The sequence below is a fragment of the Eptesicus fuscus genome, chromosome 6, assembly GCF_027574615.1.
Source record: "Eptesicus fuscus isolate TK198812 chromosome 6, DD_ASM_mEF_20220401, whole genome shotgun sequence".
NCBI lineage: Eukaryota > Metazoa > Chordata > Mammalia > Chiroptera > Vespertilionidae > Eptesicus > Eptesicus fuscus.
Window position 1 is genome coordinate 30453302 of NC_072478.1, and position 27168 is coordinate 30480469.

General features: G+C 58.6%; 1 protein-coding gene across 3 annotated transcripts in view; it reads right to left on the minus strand.

Annotated features, from left to right (window-relative positions):
* Positions 1 to 21135, minus strand: part of ARID3A (AT-rich interaction domain 3A) — a 38097-nt gene extending 16962 nt beyond the window's left edge. The window contains exons 1-3 of one of the 3 annotated variants that reach the window (XM_008150707.3): positions 21093 to 21135; positions 17084 to 17713; positions 15358 to 15685 (exon numbers count right to left, since the gene is read on the minus strand). In XM_008150707.3, the coding sequence (XP_008148929.1) occupies positions 15358 to 15685; positions 17084 to 17463 (708 nt within the window). In that variant the 5' untranslated portion in view covers positions 17464 to 17713; positions 21093 to 21135. Of the gene's footprint in view, positions 1 to 15357; positions 15686 to 17083; positions 17714 to 17836; positions 17855 to 17912; positions 17996 to 21092 lie in introns of those variants that run through there. The other 2 variants (XM_054717575.1, XM_054717576.1) reach the window with 2 other exon arrangements.
* Between the last annotated feature and the right edge of the window lie 6033 nt (positions 21136 to 27168).

Consider the following 27168-nt stretch of genomic DNA (forward strand, 5'->3'; position numbering starts at 1 on the left):
AGCCCCGTCTCCCCCAGACACTCTGCTCTCACTTGGAGCACCTTTCTTGATGAGCATGGTTTCCTTGCTCACCCCCGCTCTCCCCCAACCTAGCCCTCCTGTCACCCGACCCACATGGATTCATACCCTGGTCTGGTCCCCTGTCCTTCAGCCCCAGCAGAATGTTAGGGATTTTCTATCTTTTGTCCCCAGTGCCTAGAATTGGTCACCCAGCAGACACCCATTAAATGGATCTGGGTTCCTCAGGGACACTCATCCTTTCCCAAATTCAGCTACACCCAAGCCAGGGCCATGCTGTGACCTCCACTGGGTTCACTTCCTGCCCTGTGACCCTTCTCAGGCCTCAGTTTGTTCAGCTGTGAAATGGGTGCAAAAGTTCAAGAATGTGAGATGTGGATGTGAAAGCCTGGGCTGGAGGCACCCACAGATGCTCCCTTCGCCTCTTCCACCTGCAGGCTGGGTCACCGGGGCACACACAGCTCAACCCAGAGTTGCTGTCCACCCACAGGTTACTAAGCGGGGCTGACCATGTATCTCCCTCCGCCTCCCTAGCACCAACCACTGCACGAAGGAGAAACTGAGGCTCAGCGTGGATGGGGCCCAGCCTGCCCACCCCCCAGCAGCCAGAGGGGCTTTCCAGCCTCCCCTGCCCTACGGTCTTCACTTCACCTCCCTGCCCTCACCTCCCTCCGATTCAGCCCCTTGGGACTGCCTGCTTTCTGAGCAAAACAAGCACCATCTCTCGCCTCAAGGTCTTGCAAGGACTGTTTCCTCTCCTGGAAGGCAGTTCCCCAGATCTCTGCACAGCCAGTCCCTCCTTCCAGCCCAAACATCACCCTCTCAGGGAGCCGCCCCCTCAGCCCTCCCCCCAACCTTCCTTACCCTCTGACCCCTTCATCTGCTCTCGTTTCCTTCCGAGTACTTTGCACAAAGAGCTCAATCCACAGGTCCTGACACTCCCCTAGCTCTAGGCCCAGCCTGAGGGCATGGGGGAGGGAGCAGAGGTGCTAGGACCCACTGGGGAGATCCCCCAGGAGGGGCCACAGGGCGGCCAGCTGAGGAGGAAACAAAGCCAGGAGGTCTCAGGGCTCTGATGGGGGGGCGGGGGGAGGGGATAAGCAGGAGGAAAAGTGAGGTAACCACCCCAACCCCAAGGGTCTGGTGGGCAAACAGGAAATTCTTGTTTGTGGCCCAGCAGCATTTTCACCACAGCCAGGCAGGCTATCCTGCTGACCAGGCGGAGGTAACCCCGCCCTGTCCTGGAGCTGAGGGGGTCCTCTGGAGCCAGAGAGCTCACTCTAGTGTGGGAACCCCTCCCAGCCTGCTAGCCCGGAGAGGAGAGAAAGGCCACTGTGTCCACCAGCAAATCCACAAGTGACCCGTTGGGGTGGGGGGGCACTATCAGGGCCCAGCACACGTCTCCTCCCCAGGCCCTGCCTGGGTCACATTTCCAGACCAATTCCCAGCCTGCCCGGGGGCCCAGGGGCAGTATTCGTCCTGAGGGGCCCAGGCTGTAAACATAAAGAGGACCTTTGCTCCTTAACGGTGTCTGCTCAGGCCCCCTTCCGCCACCCAGGTGGCTCCAAAGTCCACAGGGCCCCACCTCTAGATGAGGCCACTGGGCTGGCAGGGGGACCCCAGGAGTGAGGCTGCGCTCCTCGGGAGGCGGAAAACCAACGACCTGCCTACTGCCAGCATTCAGGGACCGTGCAGGCACCCGTGAGCCACCAAGAAGCGCCACGGTCTCGGCGGCAAACAAGAATCAGCTAGAGAAACGCTGAGCACCGGTGGTTTTTTTTTAAAAAAGGCTTATTTTTGCACCATCCAATGCAGCTTCTAGGAAACCAGAGAAGTGTGTCTTTCTCCACGTCCAGAAGCGGGCTTGCCAACACTCCGCTCGGGCGGGAACAGACCTGACCGGCATCGCCCGTGTGCCCGGGGGACCGCCTCGGGCATTCCTGAGCCGCTGAGGGTCAGAAAGGAAGGACAGATACCATCGCAGGGCAGGAGGCAGGGGAGCATGCCGGAAGCCAGGCTGGCGCAGGGAGGTTCTGTGAAGGGAGGCGCGGCCAGGCCAGGGAAGGAGCGAGGAAGCCTGCAATCTGGGCTGGATTCGGCCCAGGGGCTTGAGTGCTTAAACTCACATACTTTTTCTTGAATTTCTGAACCAAGTATTTATGGAGGTAAAATTCACATAACATAGAATTCACCAATTGAAAGTAAACAATTCAGTGCCGTTTAGGACATTCACTATATTGTGCAACCACCACCTCTATCTAATCCCAGAACATTCCATCACCCCCCTCCCGCCTCCCCCTCTGCAGCAGCCGCTGGCAAAAGCCACTAATCCACTTTTTGTGTCTGTGGATTTGACAGTTTCCATGGAACCACACGTTGTGTGGCCTTTGTGTCTGGCTTCTCTCACTGGGCACTGTGTGTTCAAGGCCCGTCCATGTTGCAGCGAGTGTCGGCACCTCGCTCCTTTTCACGGCCGAGTAATGTTCCACTGTGCGGGCAGGGGGCGTCTGTGCCTTAGCTGACAGGCACTCGGTTTGTTTCTAACTTACGGCTCTTGTGAATGGTGCTGCTGTGAACACGTGTGTGTAATTTCACCTATTTTAATATCCTTTGAGTTTTGGACAAGAATTGATTCACTGTAATAACTTCCATAAGCAAAAGGAAACTACAGTGAAACAAAGCGGGTTTTTATCCCCCGGTTCCTAGAAAACACCCAAGAGCAACCAGGATGGTGGATGACACCTCCTTGCAGTCTCCAGGGGCAGAAGGTCTGAGGGGCTTTCGTGTTTTTACATCAAGAGCAGGCCGCGCCGCCCCTGCTCAGAAGCCAACCCCGGCTTCCCTTATTGGTCTCAGGAGAAAAATCCGAACGTCTAGCCTGCCAGGCCCAAAGCCAGCTGGCTCATTATCTCCAACTCTTTTGTCCCCATGCACACTTGCCTCCACGCACACCAGCCTCCTCGCTTCTCCCCACGCCCAGTCCTGCCCACCTGGAGTCCCCCTCCTCCACCCTGCGCCTCTCTCAGGCCTGCAGCTCTGACCCCCCAAGCCAGGCCAACCCACCTGTCATGGTCCTGTGACTGTGCCTTTATTTTGGGGTGGCTTCTTCCTGTCTTTCTCCTCTTTCTTCCCACCCAGATGAGAGCCCCCAAGGGCACAACTGAGGTCTTTGGGTACTGGGCAAAGACCCTGGTATACAGCAGGAGCCTACTAATGAAGGGAGGAGAGCGCACACTCGGGCTCTCGCACCGCCCGGGTCTGTCCTCATCTCATGTCCCCCTCCCAGCAGCTCCCTGCCCGCCCACTGATAAAAACCCCTCCTCACATTACGGGGTACGGGTGAGGCTCTTCACAGCCGCCCAACCAAGATGACTCAGCACGCAGCCGTTGCCAGGGCCCCAGGTGCTGGGAGTAGCGTCCCTGGGGGCCTCTCGGCCTCCCCCATTCACAGAAACGCCCACGGCTGCTGATGGGAGGGGGTTGGTGGGGCAGAACCCCACAGCCTCCTGTGCCTCCTCTGGGATCAGGAAAAGTGAAGTGGGCAGAGGGCTACCTGCAACCTGGGTGAGCAGGTTCACGCCAACCACCTGCTACGTGTTCGATCCACCCTTTTCAACGTGCAGTGGGGCAGGGAGTCCGGGGCCCAGTGTGCACACTCCTCACCCAACAGCCTGAGGCCCAGAGACGGCAAAACTGAGCCCTGAGGCCAGGTCTTGCCCCCTCCCACAGAGACCCCAGAGCAGGGACAGACAGACAAACGGACAAATGAACAGAATCGGGATGGGGCTCCGTGAGGCTGGGGAAGAGGTCATCTGGGGCAGAAGAACCTGGAGTCTGAAACCTTCCCTGCACCTCAGCCCTCAGTTGGCCGATCCTGACGGAGGTGCTGAGCTACGTGATCAGGAAGCCGCCAAAGCAGCCTCTCGGCTCCCAGGGGGAGCAGGACTCCGGCCCTCAGAAGGCCGCCCAGGCGGGCACCGGAGGTTTTGAATTTGAAAACTCCCAGGACACCGCAGAGAGGAGGTGGAGGCTGCGTGAGAGCTGCCAGCCCACGGGGTTTTGACCAGGACAGACCAGCAGCCATTACTGAGCGCCTGTAGGTCAGGCTGACGCGGGATGCTGAGGATGCAGCGCGTTTGAGAGATCCGGATGCCCCGTGGGGCCCAGGCCAGCAGGGAGACCAGCAGGCGCGAATCCCGTGGGAGCTGGGTCTTCTGAAGGGGGAAGGGCAGAGTTGATCGCTGGAGGGGCTTAATCAATGTCTGTGGGACTTCGGGCCCTTCCCAGGAGTCACCCCCCTGTGCACCTGACCCTGAGGGCACCCCCACCAGCCACTTGGCCCTTTCGCTTCCTGTCAGCGCTCCAGGCAGGGCCTCCTCCACGCAGATGCTGCAGGGGCCCCGCCCGGCTTGAAGGAAATTGGGGAAGTGATTCTAGGCAGGGCAGAAACATCTGTCTGCTCGGGCACCCCTCCCCAACTGGCCACATGTCCTTTCTCTGAAAAGAAATAGCACCCGTACCCACCACAGATATTAATAAAAAGCTCTAGAAACAAGTCACAGAATGGAACACACGAAGGCGCATCTTTCTGGATTTCCGGAACGCAAGGTTCTGGAGTAGGGCCCTGACCTCCAAACCCTCGTCTTTCCTCCCCGTCAGCCTTGCCTAGGACCAGGGCCATCTGTGAAGGGGGCAGGGGTGCACCTGGGCGTCCAGGTGAAGAGGAGGGACTCATGGGAAGCAGGGTATACAGGGAGGAGGGTCTGGCTTTAGGAAAATGGCTGGGGGGAGGGGCAACAGGCGGAAACACCTTGGTGGCAGGACAAGGCTGGCGGCCCACCAGCCCCATGTCACAGTGGGGAAACTAAGGCCTACAGGCGATACCAGCAGGCCTGGCATCGAGGATACACTCAGGACAGGGGTCACCAGACACTTCTAGGAAGTGGATCAGAGGGTGGTTGTCCCAGGCTGTCATGCAAACGGCATACAAATCCAGGGAGCCCCCTACCCACAGCCCTGGCCCTAGCTGACCACTATCCAATGTGGACCCCACTTTACAGACAGGGAAACAGAGGTTCTGAGAGAAAACCATGAAGATGGATTCAAACCCAGATGGAGTCCAGGCAGCCCCTCAGTGCCTCTGGGATGACGCAGGGCGCACCCGCCTCACCCGCCTCACCAAGTGGGGAGGATCCCCTGCCCCAAAGAGCCTCGCACTCAGGGGCTCTGGGCAAATGCTCAGGGTCAGCAAGCCCCAAACCCAGAGTCTGCCTCCCCGCTTCAGCAATTACTAATCGATGTTCCACGCTGACCCTGGGGCATTTCACAGGGGATCCCAGGCCTGCACAACCCAAACATGACAGTCTCGTGATCCTGCCCGACCGCCGGCTTGGAGATGCCTCGGGTCCAAGTCCTACGTCCAGGGCCTGGCACCCGGGAATTAAAAATCTTGTCCTGGGTTTCCTCAGAAAGGAACCAGCCCCGTTTCCCTGTAGTTGGGCCCCCAGGCAGTCCCAGAACACATCAGAGGGACTTTCCTGGTGGTGGGAGCTGTTCAGAAAGCTCTACCTGGCCGGGGAGTGAGGTCCCCGTCACTCCCAGCCCGGGCTCTCTGAACAGAAACCCAGCCAGTGCCAGCAGCCGTGCCCCAGCCGAGCTGACCTGGTCCCCACTGTAATGGGGCAGCGGCAGGCACAGCGGGAAGGAACAGGCTGCTTCCCACCTCCCACCCAGGAGTCGAGAGGAAGGGGCCCCAGTGGGCTCAGGCCCTGGAGTCCCCACAGGGAACACCCAGGGAAGCCTCTGCCAGACCCCAGGCGGAGGGCAAGAAACAGGGACTTCGTGACCCGTGTTGGTGGCCAGTAGCCTCAGGGCGCCGCAGGAGGGGGACCCCCACTCCTAGGACATCCCCACTTCCTTCAGAAAAGCCTCCTGAGGGGGAGCATGGAGGAGAGAGGAGATGCCAGCTGGGCAGCCCTGGCGCACTAGACTGGCACCCACCACATTCCGCCCCTCCTCCTCCTCCTCCTCCTCCAGGGCACCAGGGAAACGGCAGCAGATGACAATGAAATGCCAGTCGCCAGCCACCTGCACCTCCGTTCGGCTAGGCTCTACCTGCAGGGTGACGACCGAGAAATGAATAACCCAGCAGTGACTATAGGCCCCACTTCCCCTCCAAGAATCGGGCACCCATTAGCAGTCGCTGAAGGGGACAGGGAGGGGGAAGGCGGGCCGATGGCTGAGCAGGGCGGGGAGAGGGTGGCCCCATCCACTCCACAGGGCACTTGCCAGCCGGTTGGCCCTGGGAAGGTGGCAGTTGGGTAGGAATTATGGGGCAACGGGAGGGCGGGGCGCTAGGGGGGGATGGGTGGGCGGGATACAGAGAGGGAACGAGACAGAGAGACATGGGGGGAGAGACGGCGAAACCAGGAGGCTCCACTAACAGACAGACTCCGTCAGGGTCCCAGCCCCCTGGCTGTCCCCTGGCCGCCCAGCCCCCATCAGAGAAGCTGACCCAGCCTGCATCCCAGAGAAGAATTCATGGAGCTGATCACAGAAGGGGATTAAATAAGAACAGAAGGAAGGGCGGCCAGCCCCTGCCTGGTCTGCGATGGGGGGCCCGTTAGTGTTGGGGGCTTGGAGCCTGGGCAGGTGCCCTCTCGGGTGGGGGCCTCGCAAGCCCAGAAGATCCACATTTGTAGCGATTTGCTCATACCACTGTTCGGGGTGGGGGTTTGGGAGCGCAGCCTGACAGGGCAGAGGCTAGGGTGACCATGGGGCAGACCCTTCATGGGGCAGGAAGAGAATGTGGCACAGCACTGAGGCACATGGCCACTCCGGGCCACGCCAGCCTGGACAGAGGTGCCAGACAACCCCCCAGGACAGAACTCATGCACACCGCGTCAACAATTCCACCCAGACGGAAACCACCAGGCCCGGACCCCACCCAGAGCAGCCACACAGCCCCCCAACCCGGACCTCTGTGTGGCCATGGACTCACAGACCCTGCTGATGTGCCCACGGCTCTGCCCACCCTAATGTGGTCTCCCAATACACACATGGACACGCCCGTCCACCCAGACACAGACACACAAACACAGACACACCCTTGTTTTCTGGCTCGAAGATAATGGCCCCAGACAGCCTGCCCTTGGCCTTGGCCGCCGCGCCCACCTGGCCCACTGGGTCCCTCCCCCCCCCCCAGGCCGCCTGAGGACGACAGCAACTCCTGTCTGTTTTCTTTACAGATTCGTCCCCAGTGCCCAGAATGGGGGCTGGTATACAGCAGGTGCTCCATACACACCTGTGGAAGGACCAGGCTCGGCCACGTGCACACGGGTGCACAGCCTGACTTTCTGCCTGACCCCAGTCCCACGACCTCATGGGTGGGACAGTAGGGGTCTCCTCGACTCAAACCAATTCCCTAAGCAGAGTCGGCAGCTGGTGGGGGTCGGCCGCCCACATCACGTGCCGAGCAGGCCCTGGCTCCCTGACAGTGCCCATCCGAGCGCCAAGTCAGGGGTCCAAACCTTCAGGTTCTGAATTATTTCCTGGGGTGGCCGGAAGCAAGCAACAGACTGGGCCTTAAATAGTGGTTCATTCTCTCACGGTTCCGGGGCCAGATGGTTCCGGGGCCCGACATCTGAAATCAAGGTGTCCCACTCCCTCCCAAGGCTCCAGGGAAGACCCCTCCTACCCCTCCCCCCTCCCAGGTTCCTGGGGCTCCAGTGTCCCGGGCTTGTGGCAACATCACCCTGACCTCTGCCTTCTCTTCCGTGGCTGTCTGTCTGTCTCCCTGCGTGTGTCTCCTCTGCTTAGGAGGAGACCTGTGATACCTGTGCTTAGACTTGGGGCCCACCCTACTCCAGTCTGACCTCATCTTCACTAATTATATCTGCAGAGACCTTTCTCCTTCGTCTGGGAGGACAGCAGTGTGTCCCAGATTCACTTCTGCAGGGGCCCTGGGGCCGAGGGGCTTGCGAGGGTGGCGAGTGGTACTGACGGCACCTTCCCTGGCCCCCACCCCTCCGCCCCATGAGACCCCTGCCAGCCCCGACCACGGTGCAAGGCCAAGTCCTGAGCTGAGGCCTTCAATAGGCAGACTGGTTACCATTTAACCCTGTGACCCCTAATTGTCCTCTGGCCGAATGCAGCCAGGCAGTCAGAAAAGGGGCGGTCTGCACCCCGCCCCCAGGCATGACCACCCACCGGCCAGTACCCCCAGCTGCTTCCCTGACCAGGCATGGAGTGCAACCTGACCCGGTGACAGCATCTGGGGTGGGGGTGCTGGGCTATCAGAAAGGGTGAGGGGGACACCCCACCATATCACTCTAGGTGGTGCTGGCTCTGGGAATTAGAAAATTTAGGGGGTTGAAGGGCCTTTGTGTCAAGTGTAAAAACTGAGGCAGAGTGGGCCAAGCCCTGGATCAGAGAGGGCACAGCCCTGCCTGACATCACACAGCACATGAGGGGAAGGAATCGAGCAGGGTGGTTGGTGGGAGTCTCCATGGCCCCTGGGGCCCTGTCAACACTGCGGTCCAGATCCACTGCAGGCAGGCGAGGGCAGCTGACCTGCTCCCGGGCTGCCAATGGGAACCACTGACCAGGGACTTGACTTTCTGGTTAATAGTTAATGGGCGCCACTGAGACCTCATGCTGCACAGGGCAGGGGGAGCCCAGTGGCGGCAGGCACGCAAGGCTCACACACAGGCACCTGTGGGAGCTGGCCGTGTGTACGTGCTCTCACACGTGTGTGCTTGCAGACCCCCACCTACATGGCCATGTGCAAACAAAGGCACAGGAGACTGTCACCCCATCACATATAGACACCAGGAGCACTCAAGGCCCCGGAGTCAGCACACTCTGCGACACACAAGCCCGGTCACCCCCAAGTGTGTCCGGACCCCAGGACGGACTCAGCAATATGTCCACATAAGTTGGAGACACATCACATGGTGAGCACATGCAGACATACACACACAGGCCAGGCATCAGGAATTGAGCATGTGCCCAAGATGACAGACACATAAAAGATGCGCCCTGGCCAGTGTGAGTGAGTTGGTTGGAGCGTCATCCCGTTCCCCAAAAAGTGGCGGGTTGGATTCCAGGTCAGGGCACATACCCAGGGATCGGGTTCAGTCCCCAGTCGGGGTGCAGTGCGGGAGGCAACCAATTGGTGTTTCTCTCTTACATCCATATTTCTCTCCCTCCCCCCGCCCACTTCCTCTCTATAAAGTTAATTTAAAAAATAAAGATGCCGCAGATGGGTCTACATGGCCTCAGAACACACACACACACACACACACACACACACACGCACGCACGCACGCACACACACACAACAGCCATGCACAAGCACAGGCGTGTGTTACGCACAAGAGGGTTCAAATGTCCCCGGGGCCCTAGCTCTGGCAAACCGATTCTGACACTCTCAGGGCCCTGGGAAGACGGGCCACCACAGCCCACGAAACCATACCCACCACCACGTCCCCACACCCACGTGCACACTCACACACCCATGCCAGCAGGCGGGCCCCACGTGGCTCACCCACGCTCATTCCCTGATGGGGCGCTCAGGGAGGACACTGCCTGCCAGGCACCGCTCCCTCCGTCAGCCGCGTGTGTTATTAGAGAGCGTGAGGCGTGGCTGGGCACTTGGCAGCGCCACCAGGGTGGGGAGCTGGCAGTGGGCGTGGGGCCAGGCCGCAGCGGTGGTGACCCCATGGCAGTGACCCTGTGGCTGGGTGACAGCATAGGGGCCAGATAAGGCTCTTCCGGCTGAGTCAGTGTGGTTCCCAGGGCTGGCACGGGCAGGGGCATGGTGCCAGGGGCTGGCGGGCAAGCACCCTCCCCGCACCCGCCATGACCCAGCTGGCTCCGAGCCAACAGCCACAGCAGCTTTGATGAGGCAGGCACTGCCCTCGGCAGGGAGGGCTGGGTTCCCCAGGGGCTTCCCAATACCCCTCCCCACCCCTTTGAACAAGGCCCAGAACTCCCAGCGCCTCAGGAAGACACCTGGTGCCAGAGCTGGCTGGCCCCAGGACCCACGGGGCCTGGCCCCGGGCCCACTCTGTCTCAGGCACACCGGACGCACACGCTGGGCTCAGAACCCAGTGTCTGGCCTGGCCTTTGCCCAGGCTGTGTCCTTTCCCTGGAATACCCTCCTCCACTGGGAAAATTCTAACTCATCCTCTCTCCGCAGTCCAAAAGGCTCAGCTGTGACGCTGGCCTCTCACTTCTGCCCGGCCCATGGACTCCTGAGGAGTCCTCCCAGCATCTCTCCCACTCCTCACCTAAATACTGCCAAGACCCCTCTTTGAGCCTACTTCTGGTTTGCCCTAATATTCTTCCCTTCCCCTTTATGTTCCAGCCACACTATTCCAAGAAGCAAACCCTCCCCTTCTCTGTCCATCTGGCAAACTTTCACATGTCCTGCAAAGCCCCTGATCCAATGCCCCTTCCTCTGGGCAGCCTTCCTTCCGATCCTCTTCCTCTAGCCCAGGCCGGACCCCCTTAGGACTGGGAATACCTGTGTCCTGATCTACATTCCCCAGCCTGGGGGGCTGCAAGGCAGGATAAAGGAAATGTCTGCCACCTCCTCCCTGAGCCCAGCAATTCCAGCTCCCCACCCCACCCCACCCCACCCGACGCTGCCCCGAGCAAGTCCGCTGAGGCCAGAGATGTTCACTGCAGTGTTTACAACTAGAAAACGGAGAAGCAGACCAACGCATTGGTGTCAGCCCCACAGTGAAGTCTGCACGGAGCTAACAAAAACCAGGCAACTTGGGACATTCTCATACGACAGTCAGATGCTGAGTGATGACGACGTGAAAACACCCACAAAAAGCAGTGTCCAGAGACAAATGGCGGGGAGGGAGGGGTTAGAGAGCAACCAAAGGACTTGTATGCATGCGTATTAGCATAACCAATGGACACAGACAGTGGGGTGGTGGGGGCTTGCCCAGGGTGGGAATGGCTGGGAGGAGGGGGGTCAAGCGGGGGGGGGGGGGAGAAGGAGACATATGTAAAACTTTAGACAATAAATAAATGAAAAAACAAAAGCAGCGTCCAGCTGAGCAACGGGTGGAACCGCCCATACCTCTGAAAGGTCACGTTTCGGGCACACGTGGGTAGAGACAGGCCCGGAAACACCATGGCTGACACCGGCCAGGTGGAAGCAGTCCACCATCTCTCCCCACAAGAATGGTGTCTAGTGTTAATTCTGGAACAAAAAATGAACTAAAAAAATGTCCTCTGGCTGAGGACACCCCTGAGATCCATGGCTTCACCTCCCAGTCCCTAAACCCATATCCAGGGCCAGATGCGTTGGAGGGGAGCAGGACACCCCTGGAAAATGGGCCCCCGGAGGCCCGGGGGTGGGGGAGGCCAGATGGGGCCCTTGGTGACGACGCAGCGGCCTCTTGGGGCTGCTGGTGGCTGTTTCTGCCCAAGTGCCCACTGTGCCCAGGCACTGGGTCCTGGTGCCTCAACCTGAAGCCCTGGACCCACTGCTGCCACTTCAGATGAAGGACACGGAGGCTCAGTGAAGCTGCCCGGCTCCCCTTACACCCCGTAGCCAGTGGCCCCCGGCCCCTTGCTGATCCATCACTCCCCCAGGAATGCTCTGGCAGGTGCTGGGCCAGTTTCCCCTGGAATCCAGGCCCAGCTCTGACACCTCCCCCAGGGCAAGGGCCTCAGTTTCCCCATTTGCACAACAGGGGCAATGGCCATTCCTCCCCCGTGGCATCAAGAGGATACACATGAGACATACGTGAGCCGTGCAATCTGCTGCCCGTGGCACAGTTAAGCGACATAGATTAGGCAAAATTGTCATCTCTACATCCCTGATCTCCTTTACAAGTTATGTGGTGAGCAGACATTACCTTGGAAAGCAGGGAAAAAATAGCCCAACATTTAATGCAAATCAAAACCACCGTTGAGATACCAGGAGACTCCCACCCACACAGCGGGAACCAGTCATTACAGGTGTTGGTGAGAACTGGGAGAAACTGGAGCCGCGTGCACGGCAGGTGGGATGCGACATGGGGCAGTGCTGCGGCCAGCGCCCAGCAGCTCCTCGACACGTCCAACACAGAGTTACCGTCGGAACCAGAAAGCCCACTCCTAGGTGCACACCCGAGAGAAGCGAAAACCTGTGTTCACACAAACACCTGCACATGCATGTTCACAGTCGCACGATTCACAACTGCCAAAAGGCGGAAGCCACCCAGGGATCCATCCGTGGAGAAACGGACAAGCACAATGGCTCGGCCACAAAAAGGAGCGAAGCCCTGACCCTCACTACACTGTGGATGGGCCTTGGACACAGGGTGCTCAGTGAGAGAAGCCAGACACAAAGGCCACGCCGTGTGTGGTTCCACTCGTGTGACACGCCCAGGACAGGCACATCCACAGAAAATGGGCCAAGGGCTGGGGCAGGGGATGAGGGGAACTGCTAAAGGGGATGCAACTCCTTTTTGGGTGATGAACTGTCCAAACATTGATGGTGGTGATGGGTGCGCAACCCTGTGAACACACTAAAAACCAGTGAATTGCACACTTTAAATGGGTGAATTGTGCACTATGCAACTTTTCTATCAATAAAGCTGTTTAAAAAACCCAACGTGTATTTGAGTTCTTAAGACAAAGGATTCAAATCCTTTAGCGGCTGAAGATCTGTGAGTGAGAGTTTGCCGATTTAAAATCCCACAGTGGCACTTTCTAAAGCCCGGGCATGGCAGTGTTGGTGACAGGAAGCCACCAGGATGTCACCCGATGCCACATCCGATGCCAGGAGGCTGAGATCCTAATCACTGCCTGTTACACACCCTCATCCCCCGCCAGCAGCTCCGGGTGAGCTTCATCAGTACGTGTCTGCGGGGCGGGGGGGGGGGGGGGGGGGGGGGGCTAAAATGGGAGGTTCCAGGTTTTCTAGGAAAGATTTTTGTGGTCACGAGCCCACTGCTCCTGGCCCCTCCCCAGCCTGGCTGCCCCAGACCTATAGCCGACAGTGACATTTCAAGGCTGTCGAGGGTTTTAGGGCAGAAGTCAGGCCCTGCCAAGATCAGGGAGGAAGAGGCAGAGAGGATGCCAAGTGGATGGCCGGCCGGCTGGCTGCCACGTGCCAGGAAGGGGGTGGGGCAGCGCCAGAGTCAACACGGCCCCCAACATCTGCCAAGCTGGCTGGGCCCCAGCCTCTATTGACACTGGCTGCACAGGTGCCTGGCGAGCTGGCTGGACAGGCAGCACCAGCAGCAGGACCTGCCATAAACGGGCAAAAATAAGCTCCCAGCACCACAGGGCAGACCCCCGGTGGCCCCAAACCTCCCTCAGCCCCCCTCATCTCGGAAAACGAGTACCGGCCCATCGCCTCTGGGACCCAGACCAGTCATGTCTGGCCCCTGTGCACAAGCCAAGCTGGGGCCCACCGCAGGGCCTTTGCACGGGCTGTTTCCTCTGCCAGGCGCTCCATTCCTCCGTGTGTGTGTGCCTGGCTCCTTCTCCTACAAGGCTCAGCCCAAAGGTTACATCCTAAGAGGCTCGCTGCTTCCCCTGTAAAAATGCCGACCACATCCCATGTTATTGTCCATCTGCTTGTTCACTGACCTTCTCCTCCCACAACAGAAAGAAACCATGAGAGTGACTCTGTAACACTGACGCTCCCTGACCGTCTGGCCTCAGAAACTGTGACCTGACCCTGGGTATCCCCAGACATCACCATCACGTCCCGGACAAGTGGGACAATGGCTCCGGAGGCTCTTTGTTCCTGACATGCGAAAAGGTCTTTGGGGTCAGGGCTTCTAACCCCTGTCCCCCACCTGGCCTGACACCAACACCCCCTCCCCCACCCCAGAGTTGGGGCCGGGGGAGCAGGGGTTCTGTCAACCTCTGAGGCCCCGAGGGCCGCACAACCTCGTCCCTCCCACCTGGCTGTGATGCTGTGAGGCAGGGGGGTCTGTCCAGCTGCAACTCCCAGCCTGAGGGCTGTGTTCGGGCAGACAGCAAACATTTGGTGGATAAGTAAACAGGACTCGCCTACAACATGTCCGCCTGTGTTATGTTGAACCCAGAGGACGCCAGGGGCTCGGAGTCTGCAGAACTTGCTTCCAACACCATGTCTGTTTTCTCATCTACAAAATGGGGTGAGCGGCCACCTAGCAAGAGCTTTCTTCCCAAAGGGAGGGAAACTGAGGCAGGGAGCAGGGTGGGGCCATCAGTCCTACATGCAGGTTCAGGCTGGTGTCCACATCCAGGGGATGTTTAACTCTCCCTCCCATCCTTGAAGCTGGCCTGGCCAACCCTGCAGTACCAACGCTCCCGCCTTCCCACCTCCTCCATCCCTGTCACTCCCAACACAGCCCCCATGGGCCCAATTTCCAGTTCTTTACTTCATCTGTGAGTTTTCTGATGGCCTGAATGCAAGTCTCTGAGGGCTCCTGAGTCCCAGCATCCTTTTCTCCAAGTGAAGCAGAGAGAGAAGCTACTGGCTCTGAGTCCCTAGAGAGCAGCACAGGGTAGCCGGGCTTCACCTCCCTGTGGGAGGGTCTCCCAGCCAATCCTGGAGCCAGCATCTGGAAGGGAGCTACCCGGAGGCCACTCTCGGGTGCTGTCATGTTCACAGCCCCGTGGAGCCCCAGCAAGGCTGGGCTCTGGGCCAGGGAGGCCAGGTCCCCTCCAGCCACTCCTAGAGGTCGGGGCAGGGCCCAGCTGGCTGAGGATGGAATGCAAGCCCCACTGGCCGCTGAGGCCGCCATCTGGTTTCCATCTGCCCAGCCCAGCTCGGCCCAACTTCAAAGGATGCCCCGCCCGGCCACTTCCTCTGCCCTGGCCGCCCTTGGGAAGGCACCAGAATGGCCTGCTTCCTCCCCGCCCCTCCAGAGCCCCAGGGTGCTTGGCCGTCCACACCAACCACACAACGTGGCCACCTCCTGCTCAACCAACCGCCTGGGCCCCCATGTACTGAACTCCACTCAAGAGGCCAGACCCACAAGGCCTCCAACCCCACGTCACCGGGCCACACCCACAAACCATGCCCAGCTAGGTCACTGCACAGTCTTTGCCTGGACCATTCCCTCCACCCTGAACCCGGCTCCTTGCTCTTGTCTCCCTGCTTGTCCTTCTGGTGCAGACATCAAGAGCCCCACACTTCTCCCTCCTGGCTTGTGTCCCCCACATTAATGCATTTAACAGCCAGCCCACCCATGGGATCCCTAGCACCCAGTTGGCACTTGTAGGTGGGAGGTAAAAGCCAGCCATCGGGCCAGTTGGAAGAACCCAAGTAACAGCCAGGTGGGCCCCTGCCTCCACTGTCCCCATTATGGCACACGTCACAGGACCTACCTGCTTGAACTGCTCCTCATACGTCCAGTCCCCGTGGTCAGGAGGCTGCAGCTGGGGTACCACGTGGGTAGCCCCTCCAGGGTGGGCTGGGCCAGCCCCTGGGCGCTCCTGGCTGCCCATCACCCGGGGCCCACCGTCACCACCGCGGAAGGCCTGGGGCAGCTGGGTCTTGTGGGTGAACAGGGCCGCAGGGCCCAAGCCAGCAGAGCCCGGGGGCCCGAGCCCCTCCTCATCCTCATAGTCTTCCTCCTCGTCCTCCTCGTCCTCATCCCCCAAGTCTTCCTCCAGCTCTTCCTCCTCCTCTTCCTCCTCTTCCCATTTTGGCTTCCTGGGGCAGGCAGAGTGCAGAGGTCAGGGGAGAAGGCACCAGCTCACCCCTGTCCCAGGGCAAAGCCGGCTCCTTATCCTAGACTGCGTTTCCTCTCTCAGCCCGGCGAGGGTGGGCCTCACCTGCCCCAGCCGCTGTGAGGGCCCGTAAGCAGAACATGGGCCAGATGCCTCTTGGTCCCAGTTAGCTCTGACCAAACTGTAGCTATTCCTTTGACATAAACCCCAGTCCCTGCTAAGTGCCAACTGGCTCCCCCTCGCCTCTCCCTGCTGCACCAGCTGCCTTGCTGAGCCTTGAAAATGTTCCACCGGCTCCTTCCTTAGGGCCTTTGCTCAGGCTGTTCCCTCTACTAGGCATGCTGTTCCAGGCTTCCTGGCCCTTCCTAGGGACTGTTACTACTTTGCCCATCATTCAAGAAAGTTAATGCTGGCCCCTAGCACCTCTGCTTCCTTTTCTTGACAGCCCCAATCACAACCTGCAACTGCCCCACTTCTTTGCTTTTTCAAGTCTTGCCGCCCTAGCTGGTTTGGCTCAGTGGATAGAGCATCAGTCCCGGGTTCAATTCCGGTCAAGGGCACATACTTTGGTTGCAGGCTCCTCCCCGGCCCAGGCCCTGATCAGGGCTTGTGCAGGAGGCAACCAATTGATATCTCTCACATCAATGTTTCTGTCTTTCCCTCTCTCTTCCACTCTCCCTAAAAATCAATGGGAAAATATCCTCGGGTGAGGATTAACCAAAAAATAAATAAAAACTTGTCCCAGGGCCCAGGCTGATGTGGCTCAGTTGATTCGAGCATCGTCCCAAACACCAAAAGGTGGCGGGTTTGATTCCCAGTCAGGGTACATACCCAAGTTTTGGATTCAATCCCCAGTTGGGGTGCATATAGGAGACAACCGATTGATCGATGTTTCTCTCTCTCTCTCCGCCTTCCTCTTTCTCTTAAAAAAATTTTTAAGTCTTTCCAGAAAGATCCCACTGGGGTCCCACCAGCACCCAGTTCAGGGTCCACATTGGACTCCTGTGAAACACAGACCCCAATGAGCCACTAATGCCCACCTGTGCAGGTCCTACCCAGTCCACCCACTTTATCCGCCCCTGATGTTGGATCTGCTGTAGCGTCGCTGGGTGATGGGGCCCTGGGCGTGTGTGGCTAGTTCTGTTTAAATTAAGATGAAATAAAGCTACAAACAACAATCCTCAACCACATCTTTGACACTGGCCACATTTCACATTCAGTAGCCACTTATGACTAGAAAGTGCACATGGAGAACACGTCCACCGTCATCCAGAAAGTTCTAAAGGGCGGCACTCCTTAGGGAGTTTTGTCCTGCCCTTACACCTCTGTCACCAAGACCCAGACACCATTCAGTGCACAAAGCCCTCCAACCCGCACTCACAGGTCGTCATCAGAGCCCACATCCTCGAAGTGCCCATCGCCTTCGGCATGACCTGGCGCCTCCCTGCCTCGACCAGGTGAGCCTGGTTGCCCCTCCTGGGCAGCGTCCTCGTCCTCTGAGCTGGGGGGCCTGTCCTCGGAGCCACTGGGGCTTGGTGCAGATCCGAGGCCAGCGGCAGCGGCCCGCATGGCGGCCAGGGCAGCCATCTGTGCCTGCTGCATCCGGGTGTTCTCGGGGTCTCTGTCCTCGTCCGAGGCAGCCTTGGAGAGGGCTGGGGGGCCAGCAGGGGGCTCAGGCAGCAGCGGCTGCCGGGCCTCCAGCTCCTGGCGTGCCCGCTGCTGCCGCTGCAGGAGTGTCTCCATCACAGCCTGCAGCTTCATGGCCCTGCGGGCTGGGCCGCCCCGGGCACCAGGGGTGGGTGGCAGGGGCGGCCCCTTCGGGGAGGGGGCCCGGCCGCACTGCAGTGTGGGGGCCGCGGGGGAGCCGGGGCAGTGCAGGGTGGCGGAGGGTGGGGGCCACTCGGCTCAGACGGAGGGCTGGTGGGGCATGCCAACAGGCAGCACCTCCTTCTCACTCCGGGCACCAAGGAGCAGCGGCTGGCATCCAGTTCATTCACGTGTTTGCAGAAACCTGAGGGCAGCAAGAGAGACTGTCAAACCACACTGAGTTCCTTAGCCTCATCCTCCCCACTGAGATTGGACTGCAAAGGCCTCTGGGAAAATCCCTCCCATCCACTCCCATCAGGGAGCAAACCTGGAGGGCTCCTTGGAAGTGGAGAAGCACACTCCCCATCTGCCCTTCCTCTGTCCACCCTGGGAAGCACTGTTACCCCGCACTGGACTCCTGAGGATCTCAAGGCAGCCCCACAGAGAAATATGCAGTCGCCAACTGCACCTCCCAAGGACCCGTGTGGATTATTGCTTCATAAACAGAGCAGAGGACAAGGCATTCCTGGCCTCTGATTGGCTACAGCTGCCTGCTGGGCACCAGAGTCCAAATGAGTTCTGGGTTCTGATTCCAGGTTCTAGGTGCTGGTGCTGCCTGGCCCAGAGGGCTCCAGGTACCCTCCTCTCTCTCAGGCTAACGGACAATGGCTGGCCCAGACTGAGTGCTTGCTGTATGTGGATCCTGAGCTAAACCTTCCCCACTCATGCTCTCAGCCCTAAGCCTCAATCTCTCTGGACCTCAGTTTCCCCATATGCAGAATGGTGCCCTAACTGCATCCACCTCACTGTGCTCAGGCAGAGATGAAGTGAGTTTATGATGGTGAATTTGGGTACAAAATAGGCACCACATCATGTCAGTGTTAGGGAAGGAGGGGCTAGGCGGTCCCAATTTTATGGATGCGGGAAACTGAGGCTCGGAGGTGCCCTGCTAACATGTGTCTGGGTGCCATGAGAGCCTCCCACACTGCTCCCATGTGCTCTCTGCAGGAGACTTCCCCTGCACTTTGGGACCCCAAGCGGGGTCAACATCCCAGAATGCAATGTGCTGTCCCTAGCCTGGGGTCCCTTCAGATCACCACCAACCCTAATTGCCAGGGCCTGGGGCGGATTCCAGAGAGGGATGTCCCAGAACCTGGCACAACCTGGCTCCACCAGGACAGGAGGACAGGATCTCACCCCAGCCCCCCACCCAACCCAGGCCACACCCCACCCACCCACGGGGCCAATAAAACAAATGGACAGAACTCATAAGGCCTGGTGGTCACACCCCAGATGCTACAGCACAGGGACAGTGGGGAGGGCAGGAGGGTCCAGGAGGCAGCCCCTAACCCAGCAAATGAACCTCCTAAGGCACAGCCACTCATGGGACAGAAGGGTCTCACACGGGGGGGGGGGGGGGGGCGGGCAGTGGGCAAAGGCAGAGACTCTCTTTCAGCTGATGCCATGTCTCCACTATGTTGACCTGCTGAAAGGAACCTGACACCACCTAGGAGACGCAGTGCAGCCCCTTCCCAAACCCTCTGGTCATGGAAGAGGCCCTGCAGAGCCACAGCGAGCCCCGTGGCCCTCCACCTTCTCCTAGACCCGTGGTCGGCAAACTGCGGCTCGCGAGCCACATGCGGCTCTTTGGCCCCTTGAGTGTGGCTCTTCCACAAAATACCACGGCCTGGGCGAGTCTATTTTGAAGAAGTGGCGTTAGAAGAAGTTTAAGTTTAAAAAATTTGGCTCTCCAAAGAAATTTCAATCGTTGTACTGTTGATATTTGGCTCTGTTGACTAATGAGTTTGCCGACCACTGTCCTAGACCAGCCACTCATTACTCAGACCCCCTGGGGCCTCCTGGGTAAAAGGGCAATGGGGGGCAAGTGAATGGCCCCTGTAAAAAGTGGGAAGGGAAGGGACACCCCCCCCACCCCCGCAAAAGACCTCAGTATCCAGCAGGGGCAGTGGTCCCTGGGCACAAATACCCTCTCAGAGACCACAGTGCTGGCGAGTGACCAGGACAGCAAAGCAGCACCCAGCAAGCCCCTCCCCCACTGGCAGTCATCCCCCACCAGCTCCAAAAGTGCTGAGGGGACATTTCTCACCCAGTGTCTAGGGCCCACTGCCCCTCCCCCACTTTTGACAACTTCAAGACAAGCCCCCTCCCAAGGAAACGCTCCAGGCAATGCCCCCCACCTCTTTGGGGGGGCATAAGGAAGAGGCCAGAGGAAGCCACTCCCCCCCCACGCTGCCCCCGCCTGGCCTGCTGGGTTTAATGACCCTTCCGGGTCACCCCCGGTGGGGGAGGGGAGCAGGGCAGGCCTCCACACCAGGGCTTGAGGGGGCAGGTGGGAACCCCGGATCCCCTCTGGGCCAGGCCTGGGCCCTCTCAAGGCTGCCATTAACCCTAAGCTGGCAGCGCCCATCCCCTCCAGACCCCTCCCCCAAGAGCCCTTTGTCCTCGGCCCCTACCCCCACTTTATGACAGCCCCATGGGAAAGGCATTCCCAGGCAGGGACCTGGCAGGGATGGGGGGTGCTGAGTGGTCCTTAGGAACTGGCTGGGGGTGGGGGGCGAGGAGAAATCGGGCCACGCCCTCCCCCCCCCCCCCCCAATGCCTCTGGGAGAGAGAGGTCACCCGCTCCGGCCGGGGCTTGCAAAACACGGTTATTTAAAGAGTTGTGCAAGGCTGGGGCCCGCGGGTGGCGAAAGGGGCCCCTATACTCCACGGAGCGAAGAGAGGGGGGAGGGTGGGGCACAGGCTGGGGAGGGGGCTGGAGGAGTGGGGAGGGGGCGGCCCGGAGGAAGTGGGAAAGGAAACACTGAAGAAGAAATAAGACGACAAAAACCCCAGTCCGGTTTCAAACGCTTCTTGGAAAGCGGCGGATTTGCATGGGGGGGGGGGGGGGCAAACCCTCGCCTCGGCCCGGGCGAGTAAAAAACGGAAGATTATTGACAAACGCGCTGCCGAGGTCAGACGCTGAACGTTGGAATTGACAAACGCGCGCTCCTCGCGCTTCCTGCGCCCGCTTTGTGTCGGGGGGCACTGGACGGGGGAGGGGGCTTTCCCCGGGGATCCCCGCCAGAGAGCCGGGGGCCCGGGTCGAACCCACCCCCAGCGCCGGCACCTCGGTGTCCCCTCCAGGGGCCGCTTTCGGCCCGGAGACCGACACTTTATAAATATACCGTCCAGGCAGGGGAGGGTCACCAGGGAACTGCCCTCCCCAGCCGGCGCTCCCACTGCTCTCGGGGCTCCCGAATAAAACACCAGATTCCGGGGAGAGAAAAATGAACTAAATCCGGAGCGCAGCCCCCCGCGCGCGCCCAGAGACCATTTCCTTCCGCTAAAGGGGGAGCGCATTTGCGACCCCCCGACCCACCCCGAGCGCGAGCACGCCCCTGTGCAACATGGTAGGTGATGAGGTCAACAAGAAGGTGCAGAGAAAACCACCCCAACTCCTACCACTAGGGTCGCCTTCCCGACGCTTGACCCCCATCCACATCCCTGCCCACTTTGGGGACCCCCCTCACCCCGACCGGAACCCACGATTTAAAAGGCCATCACCCCCACCCCAGCCTCACCACGCCAGGCCCGCTCCCGGGGCGCATGCCCCGCGCCTGGCGTCCGGCCCAGCCCCGGCAGCGCCTGGCCTCCCGCCCGGGCCGCAAGCTGCGAGCTGCTGGCTCTCGGCCGCCGCCGGGTTTGTGCCGCGCGCGGACTCACCTAGCCGCGGGCCCAGTCCGCGTCTACACCCCCGTCCGACCGGATTGGTAAAAGTCACCCTGCGCGCGGCCTCCCCCGCCCCTCCCCTCCCCCCCACCGGCGCGCTCACCGCCGGGAAGACAAATCACCGGGTGACAAATCGCTCTCAGATGCAAATACCTCGCGGGTGATTCAGCGCCGCGGCCTGGGACGCGGGGAGGGGTCTCGCGAGGCCCCCTCCCCCTTCCCGGACGCCCCTCGCAAACACCCCCCCCCCCCCGCGCGCGCTTGGTGCGAACACGCAAGACCAGCCCAGGGGTCTTGGGAGGGAAGGGAGAGTGGATGGAAATTTTCAAGTCGCGGGCCCTTTAAAAGATAATACATAATAAAAGTAAGGGGAACACCGACGCGGAGGCCCCGCCCCCTGCCTAGGGACGGTGGGCAAAGTGTGCGCCTGGGCCCGGAGCGCACAGCGCGCTGAGGACGCGGGCGGGACTGGGAGCGTCCGAGGGGCAGGAGGAGTAGGCTGGGGCGACCCGAGCTGGGTCGGGGACCTCCTCCCCATCTTACCGAGCACCTAGGATGGACCTACCAGGCTCGAAGTTGCACCTCTGTCCCTTAGACTGAGGGACCAGACGCGAGTGACCTGGCCGCCTGCCCCGAGCCGAACCACGGTTTTCACGTCTGTAAAATGGGGATTAGAGACCCGAAGGAGCAATTCGCTACAGTGACCAGAAATGAGAGCGGGGCGGGGCCGGAGGGCGGAGCCAGGGCCCGACCGGGGGACGTCTCTTGGTGGGTCAAACGAGTGGGTGGGGCCGTGCGTCCCGGGGCCGGGGAGGGGTGTGGGAACTCCTCGCGAAATCAAGATGGTCCCTACCACCGACTGTCACCACCTCTGGAGAACCTGACAACTCACCTAAGAGGAAAATACAAGATCCTCGTTTTAGAAATCATTTCATAATTTCCATATTCTGAGTGCTTGGGTTCCTGGCCATTTGCCCAAGGCAAGGTTCAACCCTCACACCTCTAGGTAGTGGAGATTCTAAATGTCCCCATTTGGAAGAACCGGAAACTAAGGCACAGAGTAGGGTGGGGCAAGGTCCGGGTGGGGGTTGGTCTCTGCTTGAGGGGGCTAGTCGCAGGGGCCCAGGTTTCAGCCCAGATGAGAGCCTTTGGGAGCACGGGGGCAGGCAGGGGCCGCACAGAGGGCTCCACTTCTCAAGGGTCCCCACTGGGTGGGACTAGGGTTCCTCATCTTGAGTGTTAGGGTGGGATCTTGTGCAGCCCCTCCCCTCCAGTAAAGTACAAAGCATTGCCATCTTCTGGTGGGTCCTGTCCCATATTGCCCGCCCCCCCCAAAAAAAAAAATTGTAGGCCCATTGTTGGGGGAGTCCCAAACCCAGGAGACTAGGGCCCAAGTCCTGCCCACCCCTGGCAGAATCCCAGCCTCTAGCCCCAGGGCGGCCTGCAGTCTAGTGGCAGCAGGTGGCAGGGAAGCCTCCACCTTTAGGCTATTAAACACCCAGCCCCAGCTGTCCTCCCCCCCACACACACACACACACACACACACACACCTGAGGGAGGGGCCCAGAAGTCTGCCTGGGGAGGGGGAGTTTAGAGACCCGGGTTAGCTGGGGAGGGAAGCCATCCTTAAAGGGCCAGGCCCCAGCTCTGTCTCCAAAGTGCAGGGAAGCCCTTTCCATGCCCAGAAAGAGCCAAGGAGATCAGAATGCACTCCTGCCCCACCCCTCCTGTGCCTTCGTTTCCTCCACCTGTACAATGGATCTATTAATTCATCCCTTGCACAGCAGGATCCCCTGAGAGCAGGAGGGGTGCTACCCTCTCCCCATTTTCCAGGGGAAAGCTGTAGTCCATACCAAGCTAGATGCCGCTTCCCGGGAGGGTGAGGGCCTGCAAGGCTCCCAGCTGCCTCCCCATGAGGGGTCCTGTTTCTAGCCGGGGGGGGGGGGGGGGCTGGAAAGGGACACACAGACTTGCTGGCTCTGCTCCTGGTGGGCAGCAGCCCGGGGTCCAGCTGGGTCCTGGCTGTGTGATTTTAAGTTAGTAAGTTAGTTCAGACACCCCTCTGGTCTCTGTTTTTCAACCTGGAAATGAAGTACAGCAACTCCCGTCTCATAAGGTTTCTTGGCCAGACCATCTTGTGGGGCCCCTGTGTGTTTTGGACAGTCCCTGAAAACAAGCAAACAGCTTGTCCTTACCCAGCCCTCAGCCCATCACTCAGCCTGCTCTCCACCCTGAGAGGGGCATCGGCTTAAAAAATCACCCAGATCGCAAACTGCCTCCCTTCCCACATTACTCCTGCTCAAATAGATTCCCACATCCGAGCCTTTGCACTGGCCATGCCCCCCACCTGAAGTGCCCTTCCCACATCACCTAATGACGCCCGCCTTCTCCCGCCTCAACTGGAACTTCAGCTCCTTGGAGGGTTCTTCCCTGACCCACCAGCATCAGGTGCGCCCCATTGTCCCATTGTCACATCATTCTGTTTTATCTTCATCCAGGCACTATTTCAAGACAGCTGTATTTTTTAAATTGATTTGAGAAAGAGAGGGAGAGAGAGAGAGAGAGATAGAGAGAGAGAGAGAGAGAGACATCAGTTGGCTGCCTCCTGCACACCCCCTACTGGGGATTGAGCCGGGAAACCTGGGCATGTGGCCTGACCAAAATGGAACCAGCAAATCTCTGTGCAAGGGAGGAGGCTTAACCAACTGAGCCACACCAGCCAGACCAGAATAGTTGTATTTATTGAACCTATTCAGCCTTGTCTACAGCTGTGTCTCCACCCCTGAAGCCGAGCCTGGCACACAGTAGGTACTCAATAAGTGTTGGTTGACTAAATGAATTCATGTTCCCTCTCTTCCTCTCACATCATACACCATTTTTGGTGTCTGTCTACACAGAGGTGGAGGGCAAATTGAACTATTCACCATATATATCTCAATTTTTTAAAAGAAGCCTGGAGTGGGGGTGTGGGGCACAGCCAGAAACCCCCACCCCTAACCCGCTATCATTCACACCTGGCTACAGGTTGCCTTGTCCTTGTGAGCCAAGTCCCACGAACATGAACATGTAACCTTCTTAAAATAAGAAGGAAAACCGCCCTAGTCAGTTTGCTCAGTGGTTAGATCGTTGGCCAGTGGACTGGAGGGTCGCCGGTTTGATTCCAGTCAAGAGCGTGTAACTTGTAACTCAGTTGCGGACTTGATCCCCAGCACAGTTGGGACGCATGCGGGAAGCAGCCAATCAATGTGTCTCTCTCACATTGATGTTTCTCTCTCTCTCTCTGCCCCCTCCCTCCCTTCCACTCTTTCTGAAAGCAATGGAAAAAATATCCTCAGGTGAGGATTAACAAACAACAACAATCACAAGAAAACTGAATAACAGATCAGAATGCACTCCTGCCCCACCCCAGGCAGGTGCATGAGCCTCCCTGTGCCTCCATTTCCCCCTCGGTAGCGATCAGGAGCACATAATGAATTTTGCCTAAATTATATTTGCCTTTATAGCAACACAGTTGTAAAATGTAATTTTTAAGATACAGTATTTTTTTCATGGAAGGGGCTCAGGAGACAAAGGTTCCTAAGACCCTGGAAATGAATTGTGTGGCTCTGCTTGACCCATTTTGCAGCGGGGAAACTTTCAGCCACGGTCCAGTTTGGGATGTGTATGAGCTTTGTGTAGTCCACCCAGGGAAGCTAGGAATTTCCGTGGGGTGCGCGCGCCACCTGCCGGGAACCTGCGGAACTGCAGTCTCGAGGCAGGACTAGCGCGGTCACGCCGCGGCTCCCTTATGGGGCCGCTAGATGACGCCACATCGCCTGAAAACCAGTTTGCTGGGTCAGATGAGGAAACAGGCCCGCTGAGTTTTTTCTCCTATGTAGCGCCTTCTGAATGCTCGCTCCATGGTGGTGTTGCTGGATAAAATGCAGTAATGGGCCCTAACCTATTTGGCTCAATGGATAGAGCGTCAGCCTGTGGACTGAAGGGTCCTGGGCTCGATCCCCATCAAGGGCACATGCCCAGGTTGCGGGCTTGATACCCAGTAGGAGGATGTGCAGGAGGCAGCTGATCAATGATTCTCTTTCATTGATATTTCTTTCCCTCTCCCTTACTCTCTGAGATCAATAAAATATATTTTAAAATAAAATACATGCCAAGACCGGTTTGGCTCAGTGGATAGAGCGTCGGCCTGCGAACTGGGGGGTCCCAGGTTCGATTCCGGTTGGGGGCGTGTATCTTGGTTGCGGGCACATCCCCCATGGGGGGTGTGCAGGAGGCAGCTAATCGGTGTTTCTCTCTCATCGATGTTTCTAGCTCTCTATCCCTCTCCCTTCCTCTCTGTAAAAAAATCAATAAAATATATTTTAAAATAAAATACAGCACAGGTTTTAAATTTGAATATCATATAAAAGACGAATAATGTTAGGTATATCCCAAATATTGCACGGGATATACTTATGCTAAAAATTTTTTTTCATTGTTTATCTGAACTTGAAAATTAACCCCTCTTCCTACCCACCCAGACCCCTGGGGCTACCTTGGCCCTGGGCTCATCCTACCCCTCCCAGATGGTCTGTACTGTCATATGACTGGTTCTGACAGCCCAAAAGATAAGAAGAATAGTCACAATAATTAACTTAATACATTGAACGCCATCACCACTTACCTTGGATCATATTCCTCCCTGCTGAGAAGCTTCCCATAACTCCCATAAACCTAGGGAACAACCCAACTCACCCCTGCTGTTTGCAAGGTTCCCCCCACTTCTCCCCTCCTCTCTCTTCCTTCCTCAGGGACTGAGGTCTCTGGTCTCAAATGTTACAATGTTGGGTCTTATGCAGCCCATCTCCTAAAGCACGTAGCATTGCCATCTTCTCGGGGGCATTCCCCCAACTTCCCCCCATTTTTCAGGCCCACTGTCCATGAGAGTCCAAAGCCCAGGAGACAGGTCCAGGGGAGCTGCCCCCTCTCCAGGGCCCAAATCCTGCTCATCCCTTGCAGGATCCCAGCCTCTAGTCCCAGGGCTACCTGTAGTCTAATGGCAGCAGGTGGCAGGGAGGCCTCCACCTTTAGGCTATTAAACACCCAGCAGTTGTTACCCGCCCCCCCACACACACACACACACAGCTGAGGGAGGGGCCCAGAAGTCTGCCTGGGGCGGGGAGTTTAAAGACCCAGGATAGCTGGGGAAGGAAGCCATCCTTAAAGGGCCAGGCCCCAGGTCAGTCTCCAATGTGCAGGGAGCCCCCTCCACACCCAGAAAGAGTCCAACAGATCAGAATGCATTCCTGCCCACCCACCCCAGGCAGGTGCATGAGCCTCCCTGTGCCTCCATTTCCCCCTCTGTACAATGGGTCAATATTAATTCGTTCCTTGCACAGTGATTTTGAGGACTGTATTCCCGTCTGTTATAAGGTCCCCTCCAGCCCCACCTCCCTCTAGGGATTTCTCACATCCACCAGACATACCCCGTGTCAGGGCCTTTGCACTGGCTGTGCCCTCCATCTGGTGTGCTCTTGCCCCACCTCTGAGTTCTGTTCACATTCCTTGGCCTCGCCTCTTAGGAAGCTTTCCTGGACTCACTCTAGTCCATCACGATGGGCACACATTTCCCCTGCACGACCCTTCCCACTGCTCTCACACTGCATCTCTCTAGGTAGTTTGCCACTCACTAACCCTGTTGTCCGCTAGACGGGGGGACCATACCGGTGGGAGCAGGGGCTGGTCATTGCTGCTGTGCGGCCCCAGTCCCTACCACAGTGCCTGGCACCCAGGAGGGGCTCCAAAAACAGTGTCCACCTGGATGGATGTGAGGATAAGCTAAGGGGGCACACCCTGCGTCTGCAGTTTTAAAATGATTCCCCTTTCTGAATGTCCCTTTCAATACTTTCACTTCATTAAAAAAAAAAATTTTTTTAAATATGTTTTTAT